General features: G+C 45.4%; 1 protein-coding gene across 2 annotated transcripts in view; it reads left to right on the forward strand.

The window, feature by feature from the left end:
- The first annotated feature begins 865 nt into the window (after positions 1–865).
- LOC129340695 (cytochrome P450 2W1) overlaps positions 866–27,828 on the forward strand; it is a 34,888-nt gene continuing 7,925 nt past the window's right edge. Inside the window, exons 1-9 of one of the 2 annotated variants that reach the window (XR_008598043.1) lie at positions 866–1,107; positions 4,071–4,233; positions 5,947–6,096; positions 6,209–6,366; positions 10,065–10,238; positions 10,992–11,133; positions 13,367–13,551; positions 15,576–15,717; positions 17,284–17,487. Coding sequence is in view for 1 of the 2 variants with exons in the window: in XM_054995632.1 (XP_054851607.1) it covers positions 910–1,107; positions 4,071–4,233; positions 5,947–6,096; positions 6,209–6,366; positions 10,065–10,238; positions 10,992–11,133; positions 13,367–13,551; positions 15,576–15,717; positions 17,284–17,471 (1,500 nt within the window). In the remaining variant the exon portion in view is untranslated. Of the gene's footprint in view, positions 1,108–4,070; positions 4,234–5,946; positions 6,097–6,208; positions 6,367–10,064; positions 10,239–10,991; positions 11,134–13,366; positions 13,552–15,575; positions 15,718–17,283; positions 18,731–27,828 lie in introns of those variants that run through there. The other variant, XM_054995632.1, reaches the window with a different exon arrangement.

Genomic DNA, 27,828 nt, shown 5'->3' on the forward strand with positions numbered 1-27,828 from the left:
AACCGGTCCCTTGATGGGTCTGTGGGTCCTTGGTGACTTTGAATGAGCCATTTCCACCAGCAAAGAAAGATTAACAACATTAAGATTCTTTCTTATATTCGTTGTGGGTACTTTCCTTGATTGTTGGGGGTTCCTTCAAGAATGGTCCGTCGGCATCATACCTAGAAGAGAACTAGATTCATCATACAAGAAGTCATGGAGGATGCTCTAATAAGCTAAAAGATTTACAGTGTTAGCATGGATACGCTTGCTCCTTGGCCATTTGTTGAATGAATAATTTGTATTTTCTGCATCTGTGATTGTATATTGAATTTTGTATGAATTTTGTATGAGATTGTTAATTATATATTTATTGTCATTAGCTAGAAATTTGATGCACTGGGTCACTTTAAACCTTTTAATGAGATATATTTATAAAATTATTAAGGATTAATTACATTGTTGAATGTTCAACCCTTGGGTGTGTTTTTCCACTTTGAGTTAGGCGTTAATTCTAAGGGAGCTCCTTTAAAAAGGGGCCTTGTGTGTCAAATGAAAGTAACGCCCACTCCAAAAATCTTTAGCATGCCTCCCACCCAAAGGATAGCAGCCAGGAATAAACAGCTAAATCTAATATATTGGAAGATGTTGAAAATGTTTAATCTGGCCAGCTCGCCAAGAACGTGCTATCCTTTCTCCCCTGAGTTGCAACATAATTTTTAAACCTTTCAGCCCTCTGCAGCCAAATCGATTTATAATCTAGGAGTTGTGTAGGGGGGAGGGGGTGTTGGATGAGGGAGCATAGAGTCCAAAGTAAAAAAAAAAAAAAAACGAATAAAATCTAAGCACTGAACAAACAAAAATCACTCTCCCCCCACTGCGAGATCAGATTTCTCCTTCTCAGCCAGCAGCTGCAAACCCAAGCTAGGCATGGCTGCTTCGGCATTAGCCTTGCTCGGCCCATCCGTAACGCTTGTTCTTCTTGCCTTGCTGGTCCTGGCTACGCTCTTGTACCTGAGGAACTCTGTAAGACCTTCTCCGAACCTGCCTCCGGGCCCTCCTCCTCTCCCGCTCTTTGGCAATCTGCACATCATAAATATTAAAAGGCAAGATAAATCCTTTATGAAGGTAAGACTCTCCCCCTTTATTTCCTTTTAGCTCCCTGAGAGTTCAGATGTAATTTTTTTTAAAAAAATTCTTGGTATTGTTTCACAGGAGAACTTTCAGAAGGAATCACTGTTAGGAAGGTGAAGATCAAAATCCTAAATTCCTTTCATATTTGAAAATTCGTGGGTAATCCTATGCAGATAATAATAACATACTTTGTAACCTGCTCTGAGTGGGTATTAAGTTGCCCTGAAGAACAGTATATAAATCAATTATTATTATTATTATTATTATTATTATTATTATTATTATTATTATTATTAGAGTTACTCCAATGTAAGCCCATCAGAGTCAGTGGGCATAAGCTGAATAACCCTGCATAGATGGAGGAGGGTCTGTGGCTGAGAGCCAAGCTACAAGAGACAAATTACACGAGGAGGAGCAGGTGAAGGAAGTTGCAATGTTAGCCAGGAAGCTGAGTTTTAAAAGAGACTGGAAGGCTTTGTCAATTTCCCCTCTCTACAGAGCCAGGAAGATAGCTGTTTAGAGGGTTTGTTAATTTTCTCTGCCTCCCTAAGGCTCTGTCAGTTTCACCTCCCCTTCTAGAGGAGAGCTAAACCACACCAGACTAATTACAGGAGGATGCTCAAGAGAATTGGAGAAGCAATGTTATTTGTTAATTTCACCTCTCTACAAAGCCTGCAAAGATTGCTCCTCAGAGCGTTTGTTAGTTTCCTCTTTGCCTCTCTGAAGGATCTGTTAATTATTAACAAACCCTCTGAGGAGCAATCTTTGCAGGCTCTGTAGAGAGGTGAAATTAACAAACCCTCTGGGGAGCTATCTGCAGGGCTCTGTAGAGAGAGGTGAAATTCAAACTACACTTCCTGGCTAATATTGAACTTCCTCGTGCAATTTGTCTCATGTGGTTTAGCTGTGAGTGGTTCAGCATCTACTTTGCATGCAGGTCCTGGGTTTGATCCTCCCGGTGTCTTCAGTTAAAAGGATCAGCCAAGATGAGCTAGGATGAGAGACTGTGTGGTGTAGTGGTTGAACTAGGATCGGGGAGATCCAGGCTCAAATCCCCAATCTGCCATGGAAAGTTGCTGTGTGACCTTGGGCCAGTCCCCCACTCTCAGTCTAAACTACCTCACAGGGTTATTGTGAGGATAAAATGGAGGCGAGGAGAATGATGTAAGCTGCTTTGGTTCCCCATTGGGGAGAAAGGCAGAGTTTAAATGAAATAGGAATGCTTGCCTGAGACCCTGGAGAGCTGCTGAAAACAAGACTGACCTTGATAGACCCAAAGGTCTGACTTGGTAGATGGCAGCTTCCTGCATTCATGTTCACGGGGCTGCAATTTTAAAGATGCATTGACATTTCGCTAGCTGACGGTGCTATCATATTGCAATCCCCACAGATGAAAAAGGTAATGTCTCAAATGCTAAACTTGTGATAGAGATGTAAAACGATCTGGCATGGCAAGGTCAGTAGAAGACCTTAGACCTTAGTCGGGTCAGTGGTGAAGCTTTCTGAGTGTCCCTAGGCCAGAAGAAACCTTTGTCTTGAGCCCTTAACTCAGAGCCAAGCAACAAGTGATGCCTGACACAGGTGGGACACTTGTCAGCTTCCCTCAAGTTTTGATGGGAAATGTAGGCTTTACAGCTTGGCTCTCTATTACAGCTGCGAGACCAGGACACCTACATTTCCCATCAAAACTTGAGGGAAGCTGACAAGGGTACAACCTGTGTCAGGCATCACTTGTCGCTTGGCTTTGAGTTCCTTTAACAGCTCCTGGGAAAGGGGCAGATGTTTCAAAAAAGTTCTGGCACAGCTCTGGTTTCAATTCTGCCATAGAAGTGAGAGAAAAGTGGGTGGCTAGGTGGCACCAGACTTCGCCTACACACCTTTGAGGCTTCTTGTCTTTAACACTGAGTCAGGTCTGTCCCTCTGAGCCTCTGGAATGCTGCCAGCCGGTCTTGGTCCCTCAATCTTTGATAGATGGTGTCACATTTTTTGTTACTTTCCATCTGTCAGGATGCTGTTGCTTCTCCTTCTTGCAGATCTCTCCGGCAAAGATGTTCTTGGTGGTGTAACTTCAGGGTTTCTGACACTGCTCCAGCAGAATAGCCGCGACCCAGTCCATGGTGAACGCCTGTTAGCAAGCCATGGAGCAGCTCCTGTTCTCCATCTGCCCTCCCAATTTGTTTAAAATGGTTAGAAAAAATGAAGCTTTAAAATAAGATCTGCTGAATCAGATAAGGGCTGGTCTTCCATCCCTTAGTCTGAGTAACTCAATATGTTTAAATAATGTTCACACCTGCCCAGCTATCTTGCTACGTTTTTATACCACTTTTCTTCTGAGAAGTTCAGGGTGGCCTTCTTCTCTTTTCCATTTTATCCTCACAACAACCTTGTGAGCAGGGGCAGCACAAGGGTTTCCGGCGCTCGTGGCCGGCTGGCCGGGCGCTCGTGGCCGGGCGGGCGGCTTGGTGCGCCGGTGGCCTGGTGGTGGCGCGCAGGTAGCACCGCCGGCACAGCCCGTCGAACTCCTCTTGCGGGCGAAGCAAAGGGCAAGGGCAGCCGACGGCCGCCCGGGCCCCCCCAACACACACACATCCCCCCTTTACCTGCCCCGAGGTGTCGCAGAGCTGCAGCCTCAGCGGAGCTCTGTCCACCTCCACCATGGCTGGAAAAAAGAGAGACGGAGTTGGAAGGGGGCGGTGCGGGGCAGGAGGGATAGGAGAGCTCTGTGGCGCGCGTTCCCGCCCCCCGCGCCTCCTCCAGCACTCCCTCTGGCACCCCACGTCTGAGGCCACCGCCTACCTGGCCTCAATGGGCGCGCCGGCCCTGCTTGTGAGGTAGGTTGCCCAAGGTCACCCAGGGAGTTTCAAGGCAGGGCGAGGTTTTGAACCCAGTTCTCCTTTGTCCTACTGATCTGATCTAAATTCTTTCATTTGTACTGAAACTCTGTGTTTCTTTTCCAGCTTTCTGAAAAATATGGCCCAGTCTTCACGGTCCATTTGGGTTTTCAGAAAGTCGTGGTGCTGACTGGATATGAGGCAGTAAAGGAAGCGCTTCTGAGCAATACAGATGAATTTTTGGACAGACCTCCTATCCCAATATTTTACCGGATCCAGCATGGCAACGGTAACAGCATTTCTTGGGAAAGCTTGCCCTTTAATATTCTTTTTATATTCAATTGGGCTGTATGAGTCCAAACGTGATTCTGGTGATGACACATGAGTGCTGTTAAAAACAGCAAAACTTTCATTCTATCTTTAAACGGGTCCTTTTCAAGCATTTTTGTAAACGTGCCTGTTGGATGAACTGCTGGATTAGCCCACAGGTCCATCTAGTCCAGCATCCTGTTTCACACAGTGGCCAGCTGGTTGTCCCAGAGTGCCCGTACAATGGGGCTTTCCCTGATGTTGCCTCCTGTCGCTTCAGTGCAGAGGTTGACTGCCTCTGAATGTGGAGGTTCCCTTACCTCACAGTATGGAACATTGATGGACCTCTCCTCCATAAATGTCTCACCCCTTTCAAAAACATCTCTGTTCATGGCTAGTCTTCTATATTTTATTTACACATAAAGCCACCTTCTAGTGAGTCAGAACCCCTGATCTGGCAAGGTCAGTATTGTCTACTCTGATTAGAGCAGCTTTCCAAGGTTTTGGGTGAAGGTCTTATCTATCACGTACTACCTAATCCTTCTAACTGGAGATGCTGGGGTTTGAACCTGGGGCTTTCTGCATGCAAGTCAGATGCTTTACCACTGATCCACAACCTCACATAGAATTACAAGTGCCTATCACAAGTCCCGGCCTAAACTCCTCAAGCAAATAAAAAATATAAAACCATCAATTAATCTGTGGAAAACAGTAAAAGCAAGAAAGTGCCCAGACCAACACTGAATCAGAAGGAAGATTAGACATTATCTGTGAAAAGCTCCAGGGGGGAATTAATTTAATTTAATTAATTTAATTTATTGCATTTCTATGCAAGGATGAACTTGCCTTCACTTTCTAACTCAAACCAATTAAAATAAAGTGCATCTGAATATCTTTCAGGGGGGTATTATTCCATAACAAGGGCACCACCATCAAAAAAGGTCGCCTTATGCCTGTCTAACCTCTGAAAGTGGGGCCACCCACAGCCAAACCTCTAAAACAGATGGAGCAGTATGGGCCAGATCCTAGGAATGAAGCAATCCTTCAAATATTATGATCCCTTGCATTCCTGGGTCAGAACCATCGCTTTGAATTGTACTGAAAAACCAAATTGGAAGCCAGTGGATATAATAATCATATTAGCAATATGTGTCCTAGCTAGTGTTGCCAACCTTTAGGTGGAGCCTGGAGATCTACTGGAATTACAACTGATCTCCAGATGACAGACATCAATTCCCCTGGAGGAAAGGGCTGCTTTGGAGGGTGGAGCTATGGCATTATAGCCCTCTAAGGTATGAAACCTCCCCCGCTAGGTTCCCCCCTAGGTTCCCCCCCATAAATCTCCAGGAATGTCCATGTCCTGAGTTGGCAACCCTAGTCCCAGCCCACCATTAGCAGAAATCTGGCTACTGTGTTCTGAACCAACTGGGTAATCTTCAAGGGCAGCCCCACCTAGAACAAATGGCAGTCATTAATCACATACTCTTAGCCCATCCTATCTCATAGTTCATTGAGAGGGGAGAATGACGTAAGCCTCTTTGGGTCCCCATTGGGGGAAAAGGCAGGATGTAAATGAAGTAAAATAAAATTTGAAAAAAAATTAAAGTAAACAAACCAAGTCAAAGTACTAATTATTGACAGCACTCAGTGCTCCCTTTGAAAGAAGGCTAATCGATTGTGATTCCATCCTCAGGTGTGTTCTTCTCTTCTGGGGAGCTGTGGAAAGCCACTCGTCGATTCACCATGTCGAGCATGCGGGACCTCGGGGTGGGGAAAAAACTTATAGAGGGACGGATCCTTGAGGAGCTCCATCACCTTATTGAGCTGATCAAGTCTTTTAAAGGTGAGCCATGTCTTACGAGTCACTTCTGCTGCTTCCATAGGGCAGCCATCTGCCCAGTTGCCCTCCCCACCCCAGCATTCACATTTCCGTTCCTTGTTCTTTTTCTTTCTAGGTGAACCTTTTAAGTTAAGAACCTTTAACACGGCTCCCACAAACATCACATTTGCCATATTGTTTGGAGACAGGTTTGATTACGCCGACCCAACTTTTGTCACTCTGCTCAGACTCATTGATGAAGTGATGAGCTTGCTGGGATCTCCATTCTTGCACGTGAGGAGCCTTGACTATATATTCCAATGGGGGGGAAAACATTCCCAAGTTTGTGTTTGTTGGGGATGGGTGGGTAGGTTGGAAACTGTATCTTGGCTGCAGTTTTAGCGTGCACAAGGGGAAGCCACACTTCATGAAATGATCCTTTGTGCATGCTATGGGCATCGTGAAGAAGCCACTGTGTTGGACTAGGAGCAGAGAAAGCCGGATTCAAATCCCTGTTCAGCCACTTCGACTCACAGTGACCTAGGGCTAATCATTCACAAGATTGTTGTGAGACTAAAATGTGTGTGCAGGAGAGGAGGAGATACATATGTACTTTTCCTGAGCTGCTTCATGGGCTAAAAGTGTAAGAAATAATGTTCTAGGGAACTGGATACTAGCAGTGTTACACGTACATTGGTATTTGAAGCAGCAATAACTGCTTCTATATCTAGTAGTGGCCTCTGGGAAGACCACAAGCAAGGCCAGGAGTAGAGATGGGCACGAACTGGAAAAAAACCGAACCATGCGGTTCGTGTTTCATCAAATTTCACGAACCACAAACTTTCACGAACTTGCCCCTGGTTCACAAACCGGTTCGTTTGGTTCGTGAAAACGTCGTCACATCCAGGTCAGAAAATCATCACTTCCAAGTCAGCAGAAGGTCACTTCCAGGCCATCAGAAGTTCACTTCCGGGTCAGAAGAAGGTCTGCAGGAAGTCCATCCCCTGTTGCCTAGGAAACTGATTGATTGGCACCAGGCTGTCTGCAGTGACGAACCAAAAAAATGAACCAAACCAACCAGCCTAAAGTTTGGCGGTTCAGAAATGGGATCTGACGAACTGTGGTTCGCGAACCACGAACTGGCCTGGTTCGTGCTTAATTTTGGTTTGTATTTCGGTTCATGCCCATTTCTAGCCAGGAGCATGCTTTGTGCCCATGTGTTTACAAGGATGCCTCTCTGCCTCTCACTTTTAAAATGTTTTATTTCGTTCATTTTATTTAGGCATTTCTAAGTCTCCATTGCACCTGAAAAAATCCTCATGATGTCTGACTGCAAACAAAACCATACTTTACTTTATAACAGGGCTCAACAAATCCCAAGCTCCAGGTAGCAAAGGTGCTTAGGTATTTCATTGCAGCGCCTAGTATTTTCAGCAATGATTTTATTATAACGACAGCCAGGGTTAGCCGTTTTATTTCTTTATATACTCGACACTTTTATCATATAGCTTGAATAGAATCATAAGAAACTTTGAAGTGTTTATTAGTAGTTTTTCATGGTAGCAATCCTATGAGCAACAAAATACAAAACCATGAAGGTTGAAAAATGTGTATGGCACCTAAATTTTAGGGCTGATTCCTAGGGCCCCAAATTTGTCATGACCTGGTGTATAATAATAACTAAAATCACACACAAGCCCTCTGAAACAATCATAAAATGGCACCCCAAAAAACTACCTGTGTGTTTAAAACAGCAATCACCTTGTTGCCAAAGTCATTCTAGCCCATAGGCCATCCTGAAAAGAAATGTTTCCAGCTCTGACAAGAAGGTCCATCAAGGACAGCACCTGCCTCAGCTTCTGAGAGAGGGAATTCCACAGCCAGAAGTGGCAGCCAATAAAGCCCTCCAAAGGGGTCTGGCTGTCCTTACCTCGGCTAAGGACAGTTCCTGCAAGAAAGGATAGTGCCTAGATCTCAAGGCCTGGGCGTTGTGGTTAAAGTGTTGGACTAACATCTGGGAGACCCACGTTCGAATCCCTGCTGTGCCATGGAAACTTGCTCCATATAGCCTACGTCACAGGGTGGCGGTTGCGGCAAGGATAAAATGGAGGAGGAGAGAAATGATGTTGGAAGATGGTTGGTGTCCCAGTAACTCTGGTATGTTACGAGGCTTGCTGTTGCCAACATCCAGTGGGCATGTGGCAAATACTCTTCATCTGCAAAATTTTAATTCGGCCTGGCGGATAGAAGGCCTTTAAGAAACTGAAAAAGCTGTGTCAAGCTGACCTTCCTAACCTGATGGGAAGCTGGAACCGTCCCACATGTTGGAGAATCGTTTGCTCATTGTTTTCAATGTGAAGCCAAAAGAAATTTGGCCCCAGCCGTTCCCACAGGTTCTGCGCAAGCGATTCCTGCCTGCAATGACCAGTTCCCCCTGAAAGCTGGTACAGGCCGCCCACACTTGTGCAGGACCACAACAGCAAATTCAAATTAAACCCAAATGTTGCAGAGCAAAACAGTTTTCCAATTTTATTCCTCCTGGTTTCCCCGAAATAATATTTACAAGTTGCTTTGGAGTTTGTCCAGTTCCAGCAGTGTAGGGCCTCATCTCCTGTTTGTGTAAGAGACCTAAAGAGAAGCCTGCACGGTGAGCAATGTCAAGTGATCCAGCATTCTAGACTAAACCATTTCAGAGCTGTGGACTTTTGAGCAGCCCAGATCAATTAGTTTTAATTGGAAATCAGAGAGCTACCCCAAAATTCACTAACACCCTCCTGCATGTAGAAATCTAGTATGTCAGGAATCAAGTATCTTGCCTCCTCTGACATGCTGTTTTTCTACATGCAAAGGTTTACCCACTTCAGAGAGCTCTCAGATGCAACTGCCTAAATGCCTGAGTCACTCTTTTATAGGAGGAGTACATTGCATTTCTTTGCTCATGGTTTATTATTGTCTACCTCTGCGGAGCTGGTGTCTTTCTGGAACATTAAAACGACACCATTTATTGTGCTCTGAAGTGTAAGGCAGCTGGTTGGCCGCTGTGTGAACAGAGTGCTGGGCTGGATGGATATTTGGTCTGATCCAGCATGGATCTTCTTATGGTCTTATGAGGCTGCTGGCTTTAATTGATTTATAATTGGTTCAGCACTTTAAAATGAGGATCTACCACACCAAAGACAGAATTTCTTTGCTTCCTTATATGTTACAGGGATGAGATCTCTCTCTTTCTCCCCTTTTGTTATACTGCCCCCTTAAAAAGCCATTTCATTGCTCTCCCGCCACTTATTCTACCTTCTGTAATTGTACTTGTAAATCTGTGTTTATAGTCCATGTCTAGACAAGCCTGAAGGTCTCTGTCGTTTCCTTGGAGATTCTTTGAAGAAACTGAGGCTGCTTCTGTCCAGAGGAAATCTTGACTCTCCTTTCCGAAATGTCACCTTCGAATGATATCATTTTGATAGGCCTTGAATGATTTCTCTATTTAAACGCTTTGGGCATGACGTTTTCCCATGCAGGCTCCTTCACTTGGAGAAATCCATAAGAGCTTTGTTATTTGCTTGTTTGTTTCATTTATACCCTACCTTTCTCCTCAAAGAGGATCCAAAGCAGTTTACGTCATTCTCCTCTCCTCCATATCATCCTCACGACAACCCTGTGAGGTAGGTAAGGCTGCGTGTAAGTAACTGGCCCTGGGTCACCTAGAAAGCTTCCATAGCAGAGTGGGAATTTGAACCTGGGTCTCCCAGATTCTAGTCTTATAGTCAAATCACTATACCGCCCTGTCAGGGGATCGTGCCTTTCGGTAAAGCTGCAAGTCACAATTCATTGGGATATTATTTTCCTGCAGGAGAGCTCCCATTCATTTCTTTGCCGGCTGACAAACACAAACTTCTCAATGGATCATGCCCTTTGGCGTTAGATAACTATTTGCACATCTTTATTGGTTGTAATGAATTTTATTTACATCATGGAAGTATGTATTTCTTTTGCAGTTATTCAATTTCTACCCATTCCTCGGATTCCTCCTCAAACCCCACAAGATGATCTTGAGAAAAGTTGAAGAGGTCTGTGTCATTCTAAAGAAACACATTCAGGCCAGCAAACAGACAATCAATGCAAACAACTTACGGAGCTACACTGATGCTTTGCTCTTCAGGCAGCAAGAGGTAATTTTTATTTATCCTTTTGCACTCTTTTTAGAAGTCAAAAATGGCAACAATAACTGTAGGAATTATTAAACATCCCGTTTCAAAAGGAATGGGTTAACTGTTGCCCTTAAAGAAAAAAGCAGCCCAATACAACACCCACTTCATTTCTTTGTGCTTTAGCAAACGGCTCCTCATTCTGAAAGGTAGGGTGTTTGTGGAGGGTGTGGCCTGTATTACAGGGAAGGGATGCTGAGATCCCTATTGGTGGAGCCTGGCTACCCTTTGTCAGGATTGGTGGGCAGTTTTTTCCCCACCCACTGTCCCCCATTTAATCTTACATGCCTTAAAATGAGCTCTCTTGTTTTAGTTCAATATGAGGGCAGCTGTAGGTTCTGACCATATCCATGGGCCTCCCTATCACAGTTCTCTCCAAACTCTGATTGCAGCCAATTGCGGCTGTAGTTTCCCCTTCTTTACCAAGTTGTGGTCAGTTTCACCCCCAATCTCAGGTCCCTTCTCCCTGGTCCTGTCCATCAGGGCAATTACATTGGAGGAACACAAACAAGCCTGAAAGGAAATGTTACGACGAACGCTGGGCTGAACGGGAAGGGGAAACAGAATATGGTTCCCCTTCTCCATCTCCTACTGAGAAATGGGAGGTGGACCTGGGAAAGGGGCTATCTGCCAGGTGCCCGACTGCGGACGCCGGCACCACTCATCGCCCACCCAACTGGAAATCGCGAGGCTCACGCAGGCGCTTCTCGTTCAAAGGAAATGAACAAAGCCAAGAACACCTTCCATGATGAGCATGTGCTGGCAGCAGTGCTGGACCTCGTCATGGCTGGGACCGAGACAACATCCACCACCCTGCAGTGGGCCGTTCTGTTGATGATGAAGTACCCCAAGATTCAATGTAAGTGACGCTTTTCATCCTTCCAACAACCTGCCTATACCCTTATCCTTTGATGAAGGGCCGAGTGACCCCCTCAAGGGTGTATGGCGGGGTAAGATACAAACCAGGGACTTCCTGATTGATAATGCCGTCTTCTAGCCACTAATCTGTGCCCACTCTTTTTATGATTTAGCCGACTGTCCCTCATCATGAAAGGTGGGATGGTTGTGGCGGGTGCGGCCTGTGTTACAGGGGATAGATGCGGGGATCTGTATTGGTGGAGGCTGACTACCTGTTGTCAGGATTGGTGGGCAGTTTTTCCCCCACCCACAATTCTGTCCCCAGTCACAGGCTTTTATTTCCGTCCTGTGCAGCCATTCATTCAGGGCTCCATTATTTTTTCTACTAGCTAAGGAGGCTAAAGAACTGCCTCCCCCCCTCTCCCACCAGTGACCACAGGCTGTAGGACAGCACATCAATTTTTTCCCCCAAGTTACAGCCCACATCCTTTGCCCACAGATTTCAGTGGGAGCCAAGGAACCAACACAGAATAGTATTTAGAGCGCTAGACTGGGGTCTGGGAGGCCCAGATTCGAATCTCCACTCTGCTACAGAAGGTTGTTGGGTAATCTTGGGCCAGTCTAACACTCTCAGCCTTACTGACCTCACGAGGTTGTTATGAAGGTAACATGGAGGCAAGGAGAACAATGGGAACTGCTTTGGGGAGAAAGGCAGGGTATAAATGAAGTAAAGAAACTAAGCCAGCCTCCGTGTCCATAGCTGTTAATATTTATGGTGGGGAAATGTTACTGGGCCTCATGAAAACGGCTTGCTTCTCTTGTACGCTCAATGCCACCGTCTCACTTCAAAGTGAGCGTTTCTTGATCAGATGCTGCAGGAAGGTCTACAGCGCTTTCAAAAACAGACTCCGAAGGGGGAAAGGCAGCCACACGGAAACAGCTGTGCTGCTGAGTCGCATCTCCTTCTGAGTCTTTGATGCAGCCAGTCTGTTGTTATCTTCTCTGACTCAGCAGGGCCTCTCCACGGTCTCAGGGCAAGAGCGGTCTTTCCCATCGGGCTGCTCCTCGAGATCCTTTAAACTAGAGACGCCAGGGGTTGAACTTGGGACCTTCTGCATGCCAAGCAGGTGTGCCGTCACATTGCGGGGATCTTAGCTGTATCAACTGCTCTTTGAGCACCACCACTAGAGTTGCCAACGCTGGGTTTGGATAATTCCTGGAGATTTGGAGGTGGAGCCTGGGGAGGGCAGGGTTTCAGGAGGGGCAAGTCTCAGCAGGGCATAATGCCATAGAGCCTGCCTTCCAAAAGAAGCATTTTCTCCAGGATAAGTGACCTCTGTTGTCTGGACATCTGTTGTAACACCAGGAGTTGCCCAGGCTCCACCTGGAGGCTGGTAGCCCTAACTACCACCACCAAATCAGAAAAGGCCATCAGGGAACTTCCCAGTTCTAAAAATACTTGCAAATAGCTGCAAAATAGTAAAGCGTCCAGTAGCACCTTTAAGACTGACCAACTTTATTGTAGCATAAGCTTTCGAGAACCACAGCTCTCTTTGCTCCTGGACTCTACTATTTTGCAACTACAGACTAACATGGCTAACTCCTCTGGATCTTGTAAATAGTTGGGCCTCTCTGTGAGTCCTCCGTCACTTCCTCATTTTCTATTTGCTGCCATTGCTGAGCCAGGCAGAGCATTCATACTTTCTTGTCCCCTGGTGCTCCAGGCATTGTGGCATACCAAGAAGCAGCTTAGAAAATGTAGTCCTCCCACTGTTTGAGTTTTTCATATCAGACAATTGCAATGGTTAGCCATGTTAGTCTGTTGAAGCGAAAGAAGACCAAAGTGCAGTGGGCACCTTCAAGACTTAACAGCATTTATTACAATATGAGCTTTCATGAGTCAGAGCTCGCTTCTTCATATGCGTGGAAATCAAGCTGAGAAACCTGTTTCTAAATCCCTGAATTCTGGGACTTATGAGCTGGGACTCATGAAAGCTCCTATTGAAATAAATACTGTTAGTCTTGAAGGTGCCCACTGGACTTTGGTTTCCTTTTGCTACAACAGACTAACACAGCTAGCCCTTTGGCGTGATAGTTTGGATATATGAAACATTGTCTGAGGCATAGGAGAAGGAGGGGAGCAAGAAAGAGAGGGGTGGTTTTGGCCAACTTTCAAGCACTTCCCCCCTCCCCTGAAAAAGTGCGCTGTGAGGAAATCTCTTCCACTGTTGCAGGCAAGGTACAAGAGGAAATCAAGACAGTCCTGGAATCTGGGCGCCTGCCGACCTTCGAGGACAGGAAGTGCATGCCCTTTGCCAATGCAGTGATCCATGAGGTGCAGCGCTTCGTCAATCTCCTCCCGCATGTACCACGCTGCACTGCTGTGGACACACACTTCCGTGGCTATTTCATCCCCAAGGTATGAGACAGGCCCCCCTATGGGATGGGGTGTATGACAAATGGAAGAGTGTGTTCACTGCTGGCTGTACCCTCGGAGTCTCTCTACATGATACTTCTTACATGAGGATGCTCAAATGAAGGGAGGTGCAATGTTAGCTGGGAGGTGTAGTTTAAAACCCAAAGGCTCTGTCAATTTCCCTTCTCCACATGAGGGTAGTTTGAAAAGACAGAGCCAGATCACTCCTCAAAGGATTTTTAAATTTCATCTAATTAACAAACCCCCTGAGGAGCAGCTCTGCCGGCTGTCTTTTAAAACTACCCTTCTTTTTAACTTTGGCCCCACAATATGGCCCCTCCTCTTCTCCTTAACCTGTCAGGAACTGGGGATCTAAGTCTAACAGTTGTTATGAACAGGCCAAACTGTCCTTGTGTCTAGCCCTCATCAAACACACATTTTATGTTTTTAAACAAATTATTATTATGCTTTATTTTGTAAGCTGCCTCAGGCAGATTCCCTGGAGAGGAGGCATAAAAATTTAAATACATACATAAATTTTGAACCCTATGGGGCTAGGAAGAGGGGGGGTCAATTTTGAGTGGACAAATGGCCAGCAGGGCAAGTGTTGAAGAGCCCTTCCCACCACTCTTCCACTAAAATCACAATTCTCTGAAGCTGCCCAGGAAGCCTCACAGTAGCAACTGGTTGGACAGTGCTGACCTGGATGCCCCAGGAGAGCCTGATCTCATCAGATCTCAGAAGCTAAGCAGGGTCGGCCTTGGTTTGTAATTGGATGGGAAACCTCCAACGAAGACCAAGGTTGCTGAGGCAGGCAATGGCAAACCACCTTTGTTAGTTTTTTGCCATGAAAACCACACCAGGGGTCACCATAAGTCAACTCTGACTTGAGGGCCAGATTTCATGGGGCTGGGAAGGGGGGGGGATAAATTTTGAGTGGACAAATGGCCAGCAGGGCAAGTGTTGAAGAGCCCTTCCTACCACTCTTCCACTAAAATCACAATTCTCTGAAGTTTCCCAGGAAGCCTCACAGTAGCAACTGGTTGGACAGTGTGTGAGACGGGATGCTGGACCATCAGTCTGATCCAGCAGAGCTCCTCTTATGTTATGTTCTTATATTCTTTTCATGAAAGGTGGGGGGAATTCGGCTTTCTTGCACTCATCTGCACGTAGGGGCTGGATCCCCTAGATCCATTCCACTAGCGGTGGCATGTTTCTCTACTTGTGCCTAAGAAATGTGCCACTGCTAGCAAAATGGATTCACAGGATCCAGTCTGTAATATGTGACAAAACCTTGGGAATAAAAGTAAGGGAATCTGCAGGCATCCCATCACAAAGTTCACCATATCCTTCCTATATTCTTTCCCCTTACTTGGGGATGGTGGGAAATTTAGGTTTTTAAAAACGAAAATTAGTGACTATCATTAGTGCGCATAGCATGCCCCACTACTACGTACCAGTGCATTTTCCTTGTCTACACACTCATGATTTGATGTTTGGAGTCACTAGTCACCTGCTATAACATTTAGAGCCAGTTTGGTGTAGTGGTTAAGAGCAGCAGGACTCTAATCTGGAGAACCAGGTTTGATTCCCCACTCCTCCACTTGAAGCCACCTGGGTGACCTTGGGTCAGTCACAGCTTCTTGGAGCTCTCTCAGCTCCACCCACCTCACCGGGTGATTGTTGTGGGGATAATAACAACATACTTTGTAAACCGCTCTGAGTGGGCATTAAGTTGTCCTGAAGGGCAGTATATAAATCAAATGTTGCTGTTGTTGTTATTATTAGCATCTGTCGTGTGGGAGAAAAAAACCCAGCCCTTGGGATTTTGACAGCAGAAAATTGGGATGTTCAAGCTGATGCAATGTGATTTTTGCATGACCTTCTTTGGGAATCTCACATTATGCATCTGGTTGCATGTTTGTTTGTTTTTAAAAAGGCCTCCGAGGAACCCTTTTCCCACCTGCAGCCCTATTGAATTTTCTCCATCCCAGTCCCTTGATGATGTCTGTCTGTTTGCATGTTAGGGTACCATGGTGATTCCATCACTCACTTCCGTGCTCTTAGACAAAACTCAGTGGGAGACTCCTGACCAATTTAACCCCAACCACTTTTTGGATGCAGATGGCAACTTTGTGAAGAAAGAAGCATTCCTGCCTTTTTCAACAGGTAACTAGATTTCTCAAGAGAATCCCTTCATAGCTAGTCATTTTGTAGCCCGTCAGTTCCCCCTTGAGATTCTGGTTTGCCCCAGCTGAGAATTTTTAAACGAATTTTTTCTTTTATATTGGGGACATGAAAGCTTCTTTTAAAAATGAGAGCTTATAGGAAAATTTATAAAAGATAAAATAGAAGCAGCTTGTTATGCCCTGTAGAAAACGATAGTGCTCCCAGCTCCACCCATGTGACCCTCTCAGCTCCGCCCACCTAAGATTCCCATCGGTGGGTTTTTCAGGGTAATTCTCATGCTAACATGCTTTGGTGACACTGAAGAATCTTCATTTAGCTGTTATCTGACTATGGCGAGGTGCTGCAAGGGGACTCAAGCCTAACTCAAGGAGGTTATTATTTTATGTTAGAAAAAGGAGGAAAAGTTCCTGGTGTAAAAATAACTACTCCAAATCAACTTACATTTTTGATGCTTAGCGTTTTGTGAACCCTGCAACCAGGGGTCATTTTGTAGAAAAAGAGCTGGAGGAACTCATTAGCATAACTAATTAGCATATACCACGCCCCTTGACATCACCTGAAGTGTCATTAGCATGACTGATTTGCATATGCCACACCCCCTGACATCACCTATCCTGGCTGTTTTGGACCCAATCCTAGCCATTCAGCCATTCAAAATGGCAAAAAGGGGCTGAAAATGGTCGAAAAGGTGCACAAAATGGTAAGAATCGGGCTGCTGCTGAGCGGGAGAGTGATCCACCACCCATCAGAGGCCTGATCCGGGCTGTTTTGGCCTCAATCCAGGCTGAAACGGGCCCAAAATGGCTGAGTCAGGTGGGCGGGGCCACCTGTCATGTGACCTCTTCAGGGAACTGCCGGAACTGCGTTCCTGTGCATTCCCCCTCAAAATGAGCCCTGCCTGCAACACATATAAGCATGGGAGCTGAGAGAAGGGGTTCAAGACGTTTCTGCTGGGTACAAGGAAATCACAGATCCTAACTCATTTCCTTCAAGCCCCTGCCTAGCAAAGAAGGGCAATCCCCCCCTTACAGGATTAAGGTGCGTTCACAATTTATGCAACAGAATTGAGCCCAACTCCTGCTCAGTCAAGTTGGGAAGAGGACAAAATCAGGAGAAGAAACGTGAGAGAGTATTTGGACATCCTACATAAGCCATTCACATTTTTTTGGAGTCTTACTGTGAGATATCAGGAATACTTAACACTTAGTCACACACATTATCTGGTTGCAACCCCTACAATAGCCCTGTAAATTAGGCCAGTATTGCTATCTCTGTATTGCCAATGAAGAGAGCGAGGGCCTCTTTTAAGGCCAGCTGGTGAGTTTGGGACAGCAGCGAGATTTGCAGCCCGAATCTCCTGAATCATAATACATTCTCTTAGCTAAATATTAATTCAATTATTTATGTTCTTTCTCTCTGATACTCGAAGCAGATTATGATATAGTAAACTAATCAGTGGACTCTTCAACTCCTGATTCTCTTACCTCCTAAACTGTTTTTCATAAAAGTTTTATGCAGGGGTACATATGTGTGCATGTGTTATAGGCCGTCGGAATTGCCTCGGCGAAAGTCTGGCCAAGATGGAGCTCTTTCTGTTCTTTGTGGGCTTGTTCCAGAGATTTACCTTTCGGCCCCCTCCAGGATCCACAGCGTTTGACTTGGACATGGTCGCTGTGCCAGGATTCACAATGCGTCCCAGGCCGCAGTCGACCTGTGCTGTGCCCCATGAATAGACCCACGGATCGAAAGGTGGGCTGGTTCATTGTACAACGTGATCTTATGCTGAGACGAAATGCCCCTTCTGTGAGAACGTGAGGGGTATTCTGAGATGGGTGTACTATAGCAACAAACCTTTGCATCACTCCTTTCAGATGTTTACAGGCCATTAATGCATTTCTTTGCAGAACTGTGAATTCAGCAGAGACGGCAGCCTCTCTGTCGCTGCCCCTTGTATCTGGAACTGTCTCCTAATCCCTGTTAGGACGTCGTTTTTTGTGAAGTGCACAGTTTAACTTTGCTGGATTAATTCTCTCCCAAGGAAGCTCAGCTGTGCATAGGTACTTGTGGAGTTGAATTCTCTTTCACACAAAGAGTTTCCTTCTGGATAGAAAAATCCAGGTTCAAATCCCCACACAGCCATGAACCAAGCTAGGGTGACCTTGGGCCTGTCTCTCAGCTTCACCCTACCTCACAGGGTTGTTGTGAGGATAAAATGGAGGAAAGGAGAACCATATGTGCTACTCTCAGCAACTCAGGCAGAGTAAAAAAAAGCATTAGACGGACAGCTTGTCCCCAATTAAATTCCCTGCCTTCACCCTGGCATGCAGCCTTTTACGTGCAGGGAGGGTTTTTTTGTATGCAGGCACAGTCAGTCCCCTGGAACCTCCACCTGCCCTTTGACGTGGTACAGTCCAGACTCAAGTTGATCTGCATCTTCAGCTGAAACAAACCCTAAATTAGCCTTGCAAACAAAAGTTGCTAGCCCACTTTTTTAACTTGCCTGCCTTCGACATACTAACTTTGCCTGTAAGTAGAAAAGAATACATTTGTCCAGTTCACAAAAACAAATTCTCACAAAAAAAGCTGCTATGCCTGCTCGCCTGGTGGCAATGTCAACTCACCATAGGCTACCCTTTCTTCTTTTCTTCTTCTCCTGGTTGCCTTCCTTACCCAAAACCCTCTGCCCCATCTATATTTAGAGCCCCACTCTAAATAGAAGCTCCTCTGGACACAGGTCTGTCTTTATATCTCTATCTAAGCTTATTGTTAAAGTATTTTCTTATTTCAGTATAAGTGGATGCAAACAGAGAGTGGGGGAATATGCCCCATCCTCAACTTCCATGCAGCATGACTGGTCCCTCCTGATCCCAGTCTTAAAACCATAATATCAATTAAGTTGTAGAATAAAATAGGAGTGTTAAACGATATATATGGAATGATATATATGGAACATCTCTTTTGTAAAACGGAAATAGAGTATTAAACGATATATATGGAATATTAATGGTCTGATGATATAACCTCATAGGCTTCCTAGATATTGGGTTGGATACCGTGGGTCCATTCTGCCAATGAGGCTATTTCCCCCCCAGTGCCAAGAGCCTTCGCTAGCTGGGAGAGGGGGGAGCATCACCTTTCCCAGAATGGAACCATGGTGGACATGTGGCCCATTCCCTCCAGATATTGTTTTGGAAGTGTCTGGAGATTCACGTTTACAGTACATTCCACTTTCCTGTCCAGACCAATGATTGTTTCTACTCTGTACACTGATGGTGTTCAATAGAGTGGAGGGGCTCCACAGGTGGCCTGCCTACATTCAGAAAACATCCTCAGCTCCTGGATGGGCTCTCCAGCACCATCTCTCTTCTGTTTATTTTTCTGTGGTGGTGGTGTTGTAAGCAGTTTCAGTGTTCTCAGTTTGATCTCTGGGATTCCCACCTGATCCCCTCCCTCCCCTTTTACAGATTCTTTAATGGCATTTAAATTTTGTATATGCAAAAAAAATCACACCGGAATTGCATGGGTTTGACTGGAGTTACGAAATTTAGCAACATCCGTCTAGAGGCCACATTTCATGCTAGAATATTGCCTGATTAAACTGAAATGAAAGATGTGTTTCAGCTTGCACAGACATTCCCTCAACCTCTTCTTGGGAGCAGAAAATGGCCAGCGTGCATCTGAGAGGCACAAAACTCGCACTGTTGTCTGATACCAAGTCCTTATGTCACTCTTCAACAAACACAAAGTCCTTGTGTCATCCTTCAACAAACACCAAAAACTTTGCATCGTGTGGATTGGCCCTGAAGTGACATTTTAATAAGTACAAGCGCTGCTAAGTCAGTTCTTTTGGGGGCGGGGACTAGGGGGGTGAAAAGCAGAGCAAAAAGTAAAACGGCACAAAGGGGGGCACCCCAACATAGCAGCAATACAAAAGAAGCCATAGCAGCAATACAAGATAAAATCAAATGTCCACCAAGATAAAATAATTTTTTAAAAAAATTCTGGACATTTGCATAGAAAAGATTAAAATACAGAATAACCATTTAAAATATCTTGTAATAAAAACACCATACCATCCAAAGGCTAATGACCCTGAGCAGAGTAGTTAGTGTATAGGTCAACCATGCCTGGGTCAGCGCACCTTACCATCTTTTATGAAGGCAGCAGCAAACCTTGTCATTTGGAAAGTAATGAATTTGTTCCTATCTGCCAGTAATAAAACTTAAGTTTTCCTGGTCTGAGCTTCCTGGGAGATGAGCTATGATGGTACTCTAACCATAGCTGAAGATGTTGAAGGAGAAACAGCCGGCAGCAGGTGGGCAAATTGGTTCTGAGCAACTTCTACAATTTGACATTTTTAGAGTCCCAGATTGCTGCTTTGTATAGAAGCTGGGGCATTAATTTCATTTTGTAACTTTCCAAGGCCATAAGTGTCCATGGCCAACTGTCTAGCTCAGCTAGGTGGGTAGCTGTGTTGATCTACAGTAGAACAGCAGGATTTGAGTGGAGCAGCTTTTGAGAGTCAGAGCACCCCTCCCGTGTCTGAAAATCTTGTTGGCCTCTAAGGTGCCGCAGGACTCCAGTCCTGCTGCCCAGCTCAGTTTAACCTCAATAGGGATATATCAAGGTTGCATTTTCGCCCCATTACTTTTTAATTTATACATAAATGATATGGTTGAAGACCTGTCAGGATCCCAATTTTTTCCAGTAAGCACAGGTGGAAAGGCTATTTCAATTTTGCTTTATACAGATTACTCACTGCTAATATCTTATACCCAAATTGGTCTTAGAAGGTTGCTGAGACAGTTCTAGTGTAAAACAAACCTACTTAATGTACATTATGATAAAACCAGGATTATGGTTTTTAGTAGAAGAGCTCATCAGTATAAATGGAAAATGGATGAGAAGCTACTAGAATACGTGTCTAGTTTTAGATAGTTAAATATTCAAAATCAGCCTTTGAGCTTGTATTTCTCAAACTACAGTCCACGGAAGGGTGGGTTCTCCAGCCAAGCAGCTCTTTAGGGGATGCTCAGCGAGGCGGGAGTCACTGGCATTCCCTTCTGTGCCAGCAGAATCCAAGCTGGCAGGGCATGGGCCCCGGAGGGAATGGATATACTTTGCTGGAGCAACAAAAGGCCTTGGACTGATCTTGCCACCCCTACCCCTATTGTCATTTTTAGCCCACTCCAGAGCGGGTATTTCATAAAGCAGTTTGCAATATGGTAAAGGGGAACAAAGGAAAAAATCTCCAGTCCCAAAATCCCAAAGGTTGAAAGTTCACACACACATGAACACTCCTGAAACAGCCTTATACTGAATTAGACCATCGGTCCATTAAACCATCGCTCAGTCTTGTCAATTCAGACTGGCAGCAGCTCTTTCATATCACCTACTGCCATTCATATCACCTATGGCCTGATCTTTTATCTGGAGATGCTGGGGATTGAACCTGAGAGCTTCTGCAAGCAAAGCAGACAGTTCTTCCCCTGAGCCACAGCCATTCCCCAACAGATTAAGTGATGAGTTTTCTGTTCTACAATCTTGGAGGCCATCTAGTGTTACAGCTGCCTAACTGCAAGGGTTTTTTTTTCCCTTCCTTCTGTGCACACAATCATTTCTGTTCTCTGCCCCTAGTGCCTGCATGAGGGTAGGCAGGTTTTTTTTCTGGGAAAAGAGGTGGTGGAACTCTCAAGAGGGAAATGAGGAAGAAACACACAGGATTCTTTGAAATAATGTTATTTTCACACACTATTGCTGAATATTTTCAAGAGGTGCCGGAACTCCATTCCACTGCGTTCCCGCTGAAAAAAGGCCCTGAGGGTAGGTTCCTCAAGACCTCTGCTGGCCACCTGGTTCATGCAGTAGGAGCCAATCTCTCCCCAAAGCATTCAGACAAAAGCTGAATTCCACAGGATTAGCGGGGGGGGGGGGGGGGCGTTTCTCAGGAAGAACACATCCCTGCAGAACAGAGGCCAGTCATATATTTTATTTACGTCATTTGTACTCTGCTTTTCGCCCTGAGACTCAGGGCAGATTGCAGTGTGGATCAGTACAGTCAACATCAAAAACATTTAAATAAACTTGTAATAGGTATATACGAGCAAATTTGCCAAGATGTAAACACCAGCAGAAATCCAATACAGAGCTGAAGAAATGTTGAGAAACAGCATTTATCCTTACAACAGACCTGTGAGATAGACTCGGCTGACAGAGAAGCAGTGTCTTTCATGATGGGCAAGGATTCAAACTCGAGATCCCAGGCCCAATTTAAGCAAGGGGCTAGTTACTGTGTCACCATCCAGAGCCAGCCAAAGGAGGGTATTTTAGGGAGTGCCATTGTATCTACAAAGAGGCATCTATGCACCAACTGATTACAACCTCTTGAGTAGTAATAGCAAATAATAATAATATTTGTATAGCACATTCAGTGTTCAAAGTGCTTCACACCACAGTACTAGAATCCCTACAACCAGCTTGTAAACTAGGCCAGTATTATAGCTTAGGCTGAGGAAGGCTTGCTTAAGGCCATCCCATTGAGTTCATGGTGGCGATGAGGCTGAAATGGGCATCCTCTTGGACTGCAGCACATTCTACACCCTTACGCCCAACCAAGTCCTCTCTAAATTTGGATTTTTTCGTGGCTTCTCCATTTTTATCCTCACAGCAACCTTGTGAGGTAGGCTTAGCTAAGAAACAGTGGTTAGCCCAAGGTCACTCAGGGAACATTCATGGCTGAGTGGGGATTAGAACCCAGCTCTCTGGCATCCGAGCCACTGCACTAGACTTTGCTGCATACTGAGCCATCAACCCAGTGAAGAAAATGAATTCAACAGCTTGTCAGACCTCCCATCAAGGTGTATGAAGTGCGGGGGGAAATATTGTCATGTTTTCTCAGAGCTCTGCCCCGAGTCCCTTTCTGCCCATGTCCTTATCACTGCCAACAGGATCGCCTACACTTTTCTGCTGCATTCATATGTGAACAATTTGCTTTACGAGCTTCCTTGAATGTGCAGCCCTCTTGCCCCCGGCTTTTCTGTCCTTAGCCCACACAGACGCCATTTGCCACAAGGCCGAGAGACTTTCTGGAACCGCACATGTAAATGTGCCACACTGCGTGATATACAGGCCTGCCCGGTCTTCCCTCTTGATTTCGGTCTCCCTGCTTGCATTGCCTGGGAGGAGGGCGTGGCATGTCATTTAGCCATGGGTGGGGGGGAGAGGATCAAGTTAATCTGGCAGGCAGCCATGTCAAAAAGCCTGGCAGGACAGGCAAATATTAACTCAGGAGCTCAGGTGGGTGATGCAGAATTCAGTATGATTCATTGTCGGTGAAGCCAGCAGCCGGGGAAAGTTCATCTGGAGTAGCTGGTTTGTGCTGCTTCACCCCTCTTGGCGTGGGAGTGGTAGCGTTGCCTCGTTCGCAAGAGGGACACCTCAATTTTTGCATATTTGAATTGCCTCTGACCGACACTACTGTGCTTAAATTCCCAAATGAGCATCCTCTGTGGAAATTCTGGAGGCAGCTTTTGTGTCATGCCTTTGTCTTTTGTAAAAGCTAATTGCCCCCCTCTCGGTGGCAGGTCACCTTGTGGGGAGTGATCCATCGGTGCAGAAAAAGGCGGAACAAGGTGGGAAACAGCCACATCCTCCAAAACCTGGAGTTGGGGGATCAGTGATTCTTGCTGGATTAGGTCCCTATGTACACTTCCTAACAGATGTTTGATGTGGACAGCTTTGGGTAAAGGCAGGCATGATGTCTATAGAATACTGGGGCAGGGGGAGACAGGTTTGTGAGTACTCTCACCACATCCAATACAAACACACCCTGTTTTTCTCCAGGATCCAGCTCTTGGGGGGTGGGGGCGGGACAGGCTATGCTGGTTTGTGGCAGAAATTGGCAAGGGTTAATTGGCTAGTGTGTGTGTTATCACCAACCCCACCATCCCTGAGGCAGATTTGCAGCTGCTGTTGAGACATTTCCATTTTTAGTAGGCAAAGGATGAATGTAAAAACGATGCTTTATTTTATTCTTTTCTTTAGTATCTGGTGACAAGGTTGGAGATGTGGCAGGGAAAGGCTGGATTCAAGCTGCTCCTTTATTCCTTTCCTGGTGATCGGTGCTGAACGCTCTGATCCCAGGGATAAAAAAGCATGGCTTGAAGGCCTTTGTGCAGACTGGTCCAACTGGAAATCTTCCCACGGCACCAAAGAGCAAGAGGCTCAGATAAGCTTGTGTTTGATCAAGTCAGGTGAGAACTATTTGCCAAAAGAATATCACTGGCATGGAAATGACGGTGGCAACCCCTTTCTGGTGGCACGCAGCCATTACACATGTTCCAAAGAAGTACCAGGTTATGAGGAGGGAGGCATAAAGCAGAACAAAGTCCCTTTGCCCTCCTGTGCCACTGTTTAACTTCTGGTTCTCCAGCTGGTGAATGAGTAGCATCTCATTTATGGACCTTCCTCAAATGGGCATTGCTTTCAAGAGGCCAGTGCTAGCGTCCGTGAGAACTAAATTTCACATTATGCACCTGATCCACAGTGGGGCCTTCTGGCCTTTTAAAAACAATTTCATGATTTAAAAACATAGCAAGAAGAACATCAGAGGGGAGAGAGGGCCTGAAGCACAGCCGTATCCATTCTAAATGCAGTTCAGGGCAGAAATTCAACTATGGGAGGCTGCAAATCCAAGCAGGGTGGTTGTGCCGAGTACCTTCACGAGAAGTGATTTCTGACTGGGAAAACGCTAAAGAGAGAGGGGAAGAGTAAAGCCACTCCTTCCCCAGATCTCTGTGTCATGTTTTTTGTAAAAAAAATATCGAGAGATCAAATGGCACATCTCCAAGTAGTTTGGCCCCAAGAAACTACTCTGAACGATGCCTCAAAGCGGACGTGTTCATGTGCAGAGCACAGAAGAGCCCCCAGTATATGGTTCGTTGCAGTACAAGGGAAGGTCCCTGTCTAGCAGATTTCCACAAGGCAGGGGTGGACAGCTAGTCACTTACAGGCTAGATCCATTGACCTGTGACTTCCTTAAAAAATGTTTTTTAAATATTCGTACAGGTCTTCCACAAATAAATGCAAAGCAGTTTGGAACAAAAGTATAGAAAGAGCAAGAAAATATTGAAGCAGGATCAGATCAATAGATTGTGCCCATGCAATGTGTGCAAAATATGTAAGTGTCCATATTTGCTCATAATGCTATTTGCTCAAAATGCTTTACCACTAGGTGGTGCCAACTTTACTTAGTGAACATTTAAGGATGGGATGCGGGGAGGCAGGGCTCAGTTTGTACAGTAAAAAAAAAAGTTTGGCCTGTTGACCGCAACCTGGAAACAGATTCTGCTCCCATCTTCCAAATACAGAAGGTGTCCTTCTGTACTTCAGAATGCAGGCAGATAATAAATTGCACATTTTCAGAATGTGGAATAAAGATGGTATCTGCAAGAGGTATGGTACCATGGCGCACGCTTGTCCCCCTTCTGCATCTGGTCAAACAGGTCTTGCAGGTTTGGGTTTGAAACCTGTTTGACCAGATATGTCAGTTGGATACAAGGAAACACAATTTCCCCATTATTCAACCGCCAGTTCTTTGGCAAGTGAGTGTTCATCCCTCTCCAGCCATAGAGAATTTAAGCCCCCAACACCGGGCTAGTTTGTAGAGATGGGTGTGACCAGAAACCTTATAGTCAGTTCTGCAAAACCCACCACAGAGATCCTGTAGGTGGAACAGGAGGCGGTTGTGAAGACAGAACCACCAAGGCCCCACCTCTGTGGAAGGAACGTACTGCTGGTTTACAACTGGGGCAAACAGAAGCTTATGAAAACAAGCTGTGAGTTGGTCAGTGTGACGAATAAAATGCAAAGCAGCCTTCGTGAGAGCCGAGGGCAAGTGTGGCAGGGGCTTGGCGGCAAAAAGCAAACCACCTCCCGACCCTGAGCCAACCTGGAATTAATCATTTGCAGCCTTGTGCCACGAAAGCTTAAACATTGCAGGCTGCAAAACGGCTTCGGAATTTTCCTCTTTGATAACCTTCCCGGGTTCCTCTGCTTTGGGTGAAGTAACTAATTGGAGGCTGCAGTGAGGCTGCAGTGACTCCGCTGAAATGGATGCTGGGAACCCAAAGAGTTCCCCGCCAGTTGGGCAGCCTGACAAGATACATGTTCTGGAGGGGACATGGAATCCCTGCTTCAATCTGTGGCATCTCCAGCTAAAAGAATCAGGTAGTCCGTGATATGGACGACCTCTGCCTGAGACCTTGGAGAGCAGCCGCCAGTCGGAGTAGACAGTACTGACCTTGATGGACTGATGCACTGATTCGAGAAAAGGCAGCTTCGTGTGAACGCAGACTTTGCTCCTTTATTTCGGGTGTCCATTCTTGCCTTTCCAGATTTCAGCTAAGAAGTCAGGAACGGAACCAGCCTCTTCTGCAAAGAGCTCTTCATACTTTTTAGAATGAAAATGTAACAACTCTAAATTTAGGAATGCAAGGCGGCATTAAAGGGATGCCACCAGTAAACCTCTAAAATGCACCTGCAGGGTTTCACCAGATTTCTTAGGGCAGTGTGAAGAAGCCCCATGATAGCTTCTCTCAACAGGTCATTCCAGTCATCACAGCAGAGCTGTAGCTCAGTAGCAGAGAACACCTGCTTTGCATTGCAGAAGGTCCCAGGTTCAGTCCCCGGCATCTCTAGTTTAAAAGATCAGGAAGTAAGACCCCAGTTGGAGACCCCAGAGCAGACAAGGCCAACCTTGATAGTAGAACAGGGGTCTGTTAGAGAAATTTTGGCAATACCTTATTGGCACACTCTTTCATTGAACCAGATAGTTCAATTTCTACCCATAAATCTCTTACACACTTTCTGTTCACCATTTATGCTGCCACATTAAGCTGTTGCAGCTTGAAGGTTTTTCAGAACTGCAGTCAGCTAGTTTTTCTACACACACACAAATGCGTGCTAATGTGTTTCTTCCACTCTCTGCCTTGAAAGGACGAGTTCCAAGAATGTCATGATAACTACCAGAGCCACTGTTACTGTTCGTACTTCCTCAGCTCTAGCCTTGAATGCCTGCCTCTTCAGTTTTATCATGAGTTTGTGGGTGCCAGCTTGACTGCTCTCATTCCTAAATGTAAACTATTATCCATCAATCCATCATTCTCTGAAGATCATGTACTTCTGATTTGACTTGTTTATAAAACTGTCTGAGATCGTTTGTACTGTAAGCAATTTGTTATATGTTGACTAAAAGGTATAAATGCATTCTGCTAACACTCTCTTAGATGCATTCCAAAATCTAATTGACTGCATCAAAGGCTTATTGCTAAATAACCCTTTTTCTCCATGATTCCCAAGTTTATGCCTTGATTTGGTTTCTCAGACTGGTAGTGAAGTGGGGAAATCTACAATTGGCTAAGGGTATTTGGTTTAAATTCCCCATCAGTCTGACTCGTAAAAGGCAAATTCATGTATGCAGAAGGCTTCTGCAAAGGAAGGTGGTGGTGGAAATAAACTTTTACCAAATGCACAAACCCACCCAAACTAATACAGCTTAGTGGTCATCCGCTGCACACCTGTGGTGTTTTTATAATCAGTAATTAACAACAACAAAATACGTTCAAGTTAGATTGTACAATACGCTTTTGTTTCGTCTGAATTCTAACACTATACTGTCTCATGTTTAGTTGATACAAATATGAAAAAATAAATAACTCGGATCATTCACAGATTAATGTAATCACCATCCAGTGGCCAGAAAGTGGGCATGGTGTGGTGGTTACTGCCTCAAACTAGGGCCTGGGACAGTCGGGTTCAAATTCCCATTCTGCCCTAGAAGCTTGCCAGATTTTTCTTGGCCCATCACAATCTCTCAGCCCAACCTACCTCACAAAGTGGTTGTTTTGAGGATAAGGTGGAAGAGGGAGAAATTATGTCATGTCACTTTGGGTCCTGATAACGGAGAGACTCAGGATACAAATAAATAAATAAAAACAAAAGAAATAACACTGAACTGTATAAGCAGCAGGGCTTTTTTTCAGCAGGAACGCAGTGGAACAGAGTTCCGGCACTTCTTGAAAATGGTCACGT

This window comes from Eublepharis macularius, chromosome 12 (genome assembly GCF_028583425.1).
Source record: "Eublepharis macularius isolate TG4126 chromosome 12, MPM_Emac_v1.0, whole genome shotgun sequence".
Lineage (NCBI taxonomy): Eukaryota > Metazoa > Chordata > Lepidosauria > Squamata > Eublepharidae > Eublepharis > Eublepharis macularius.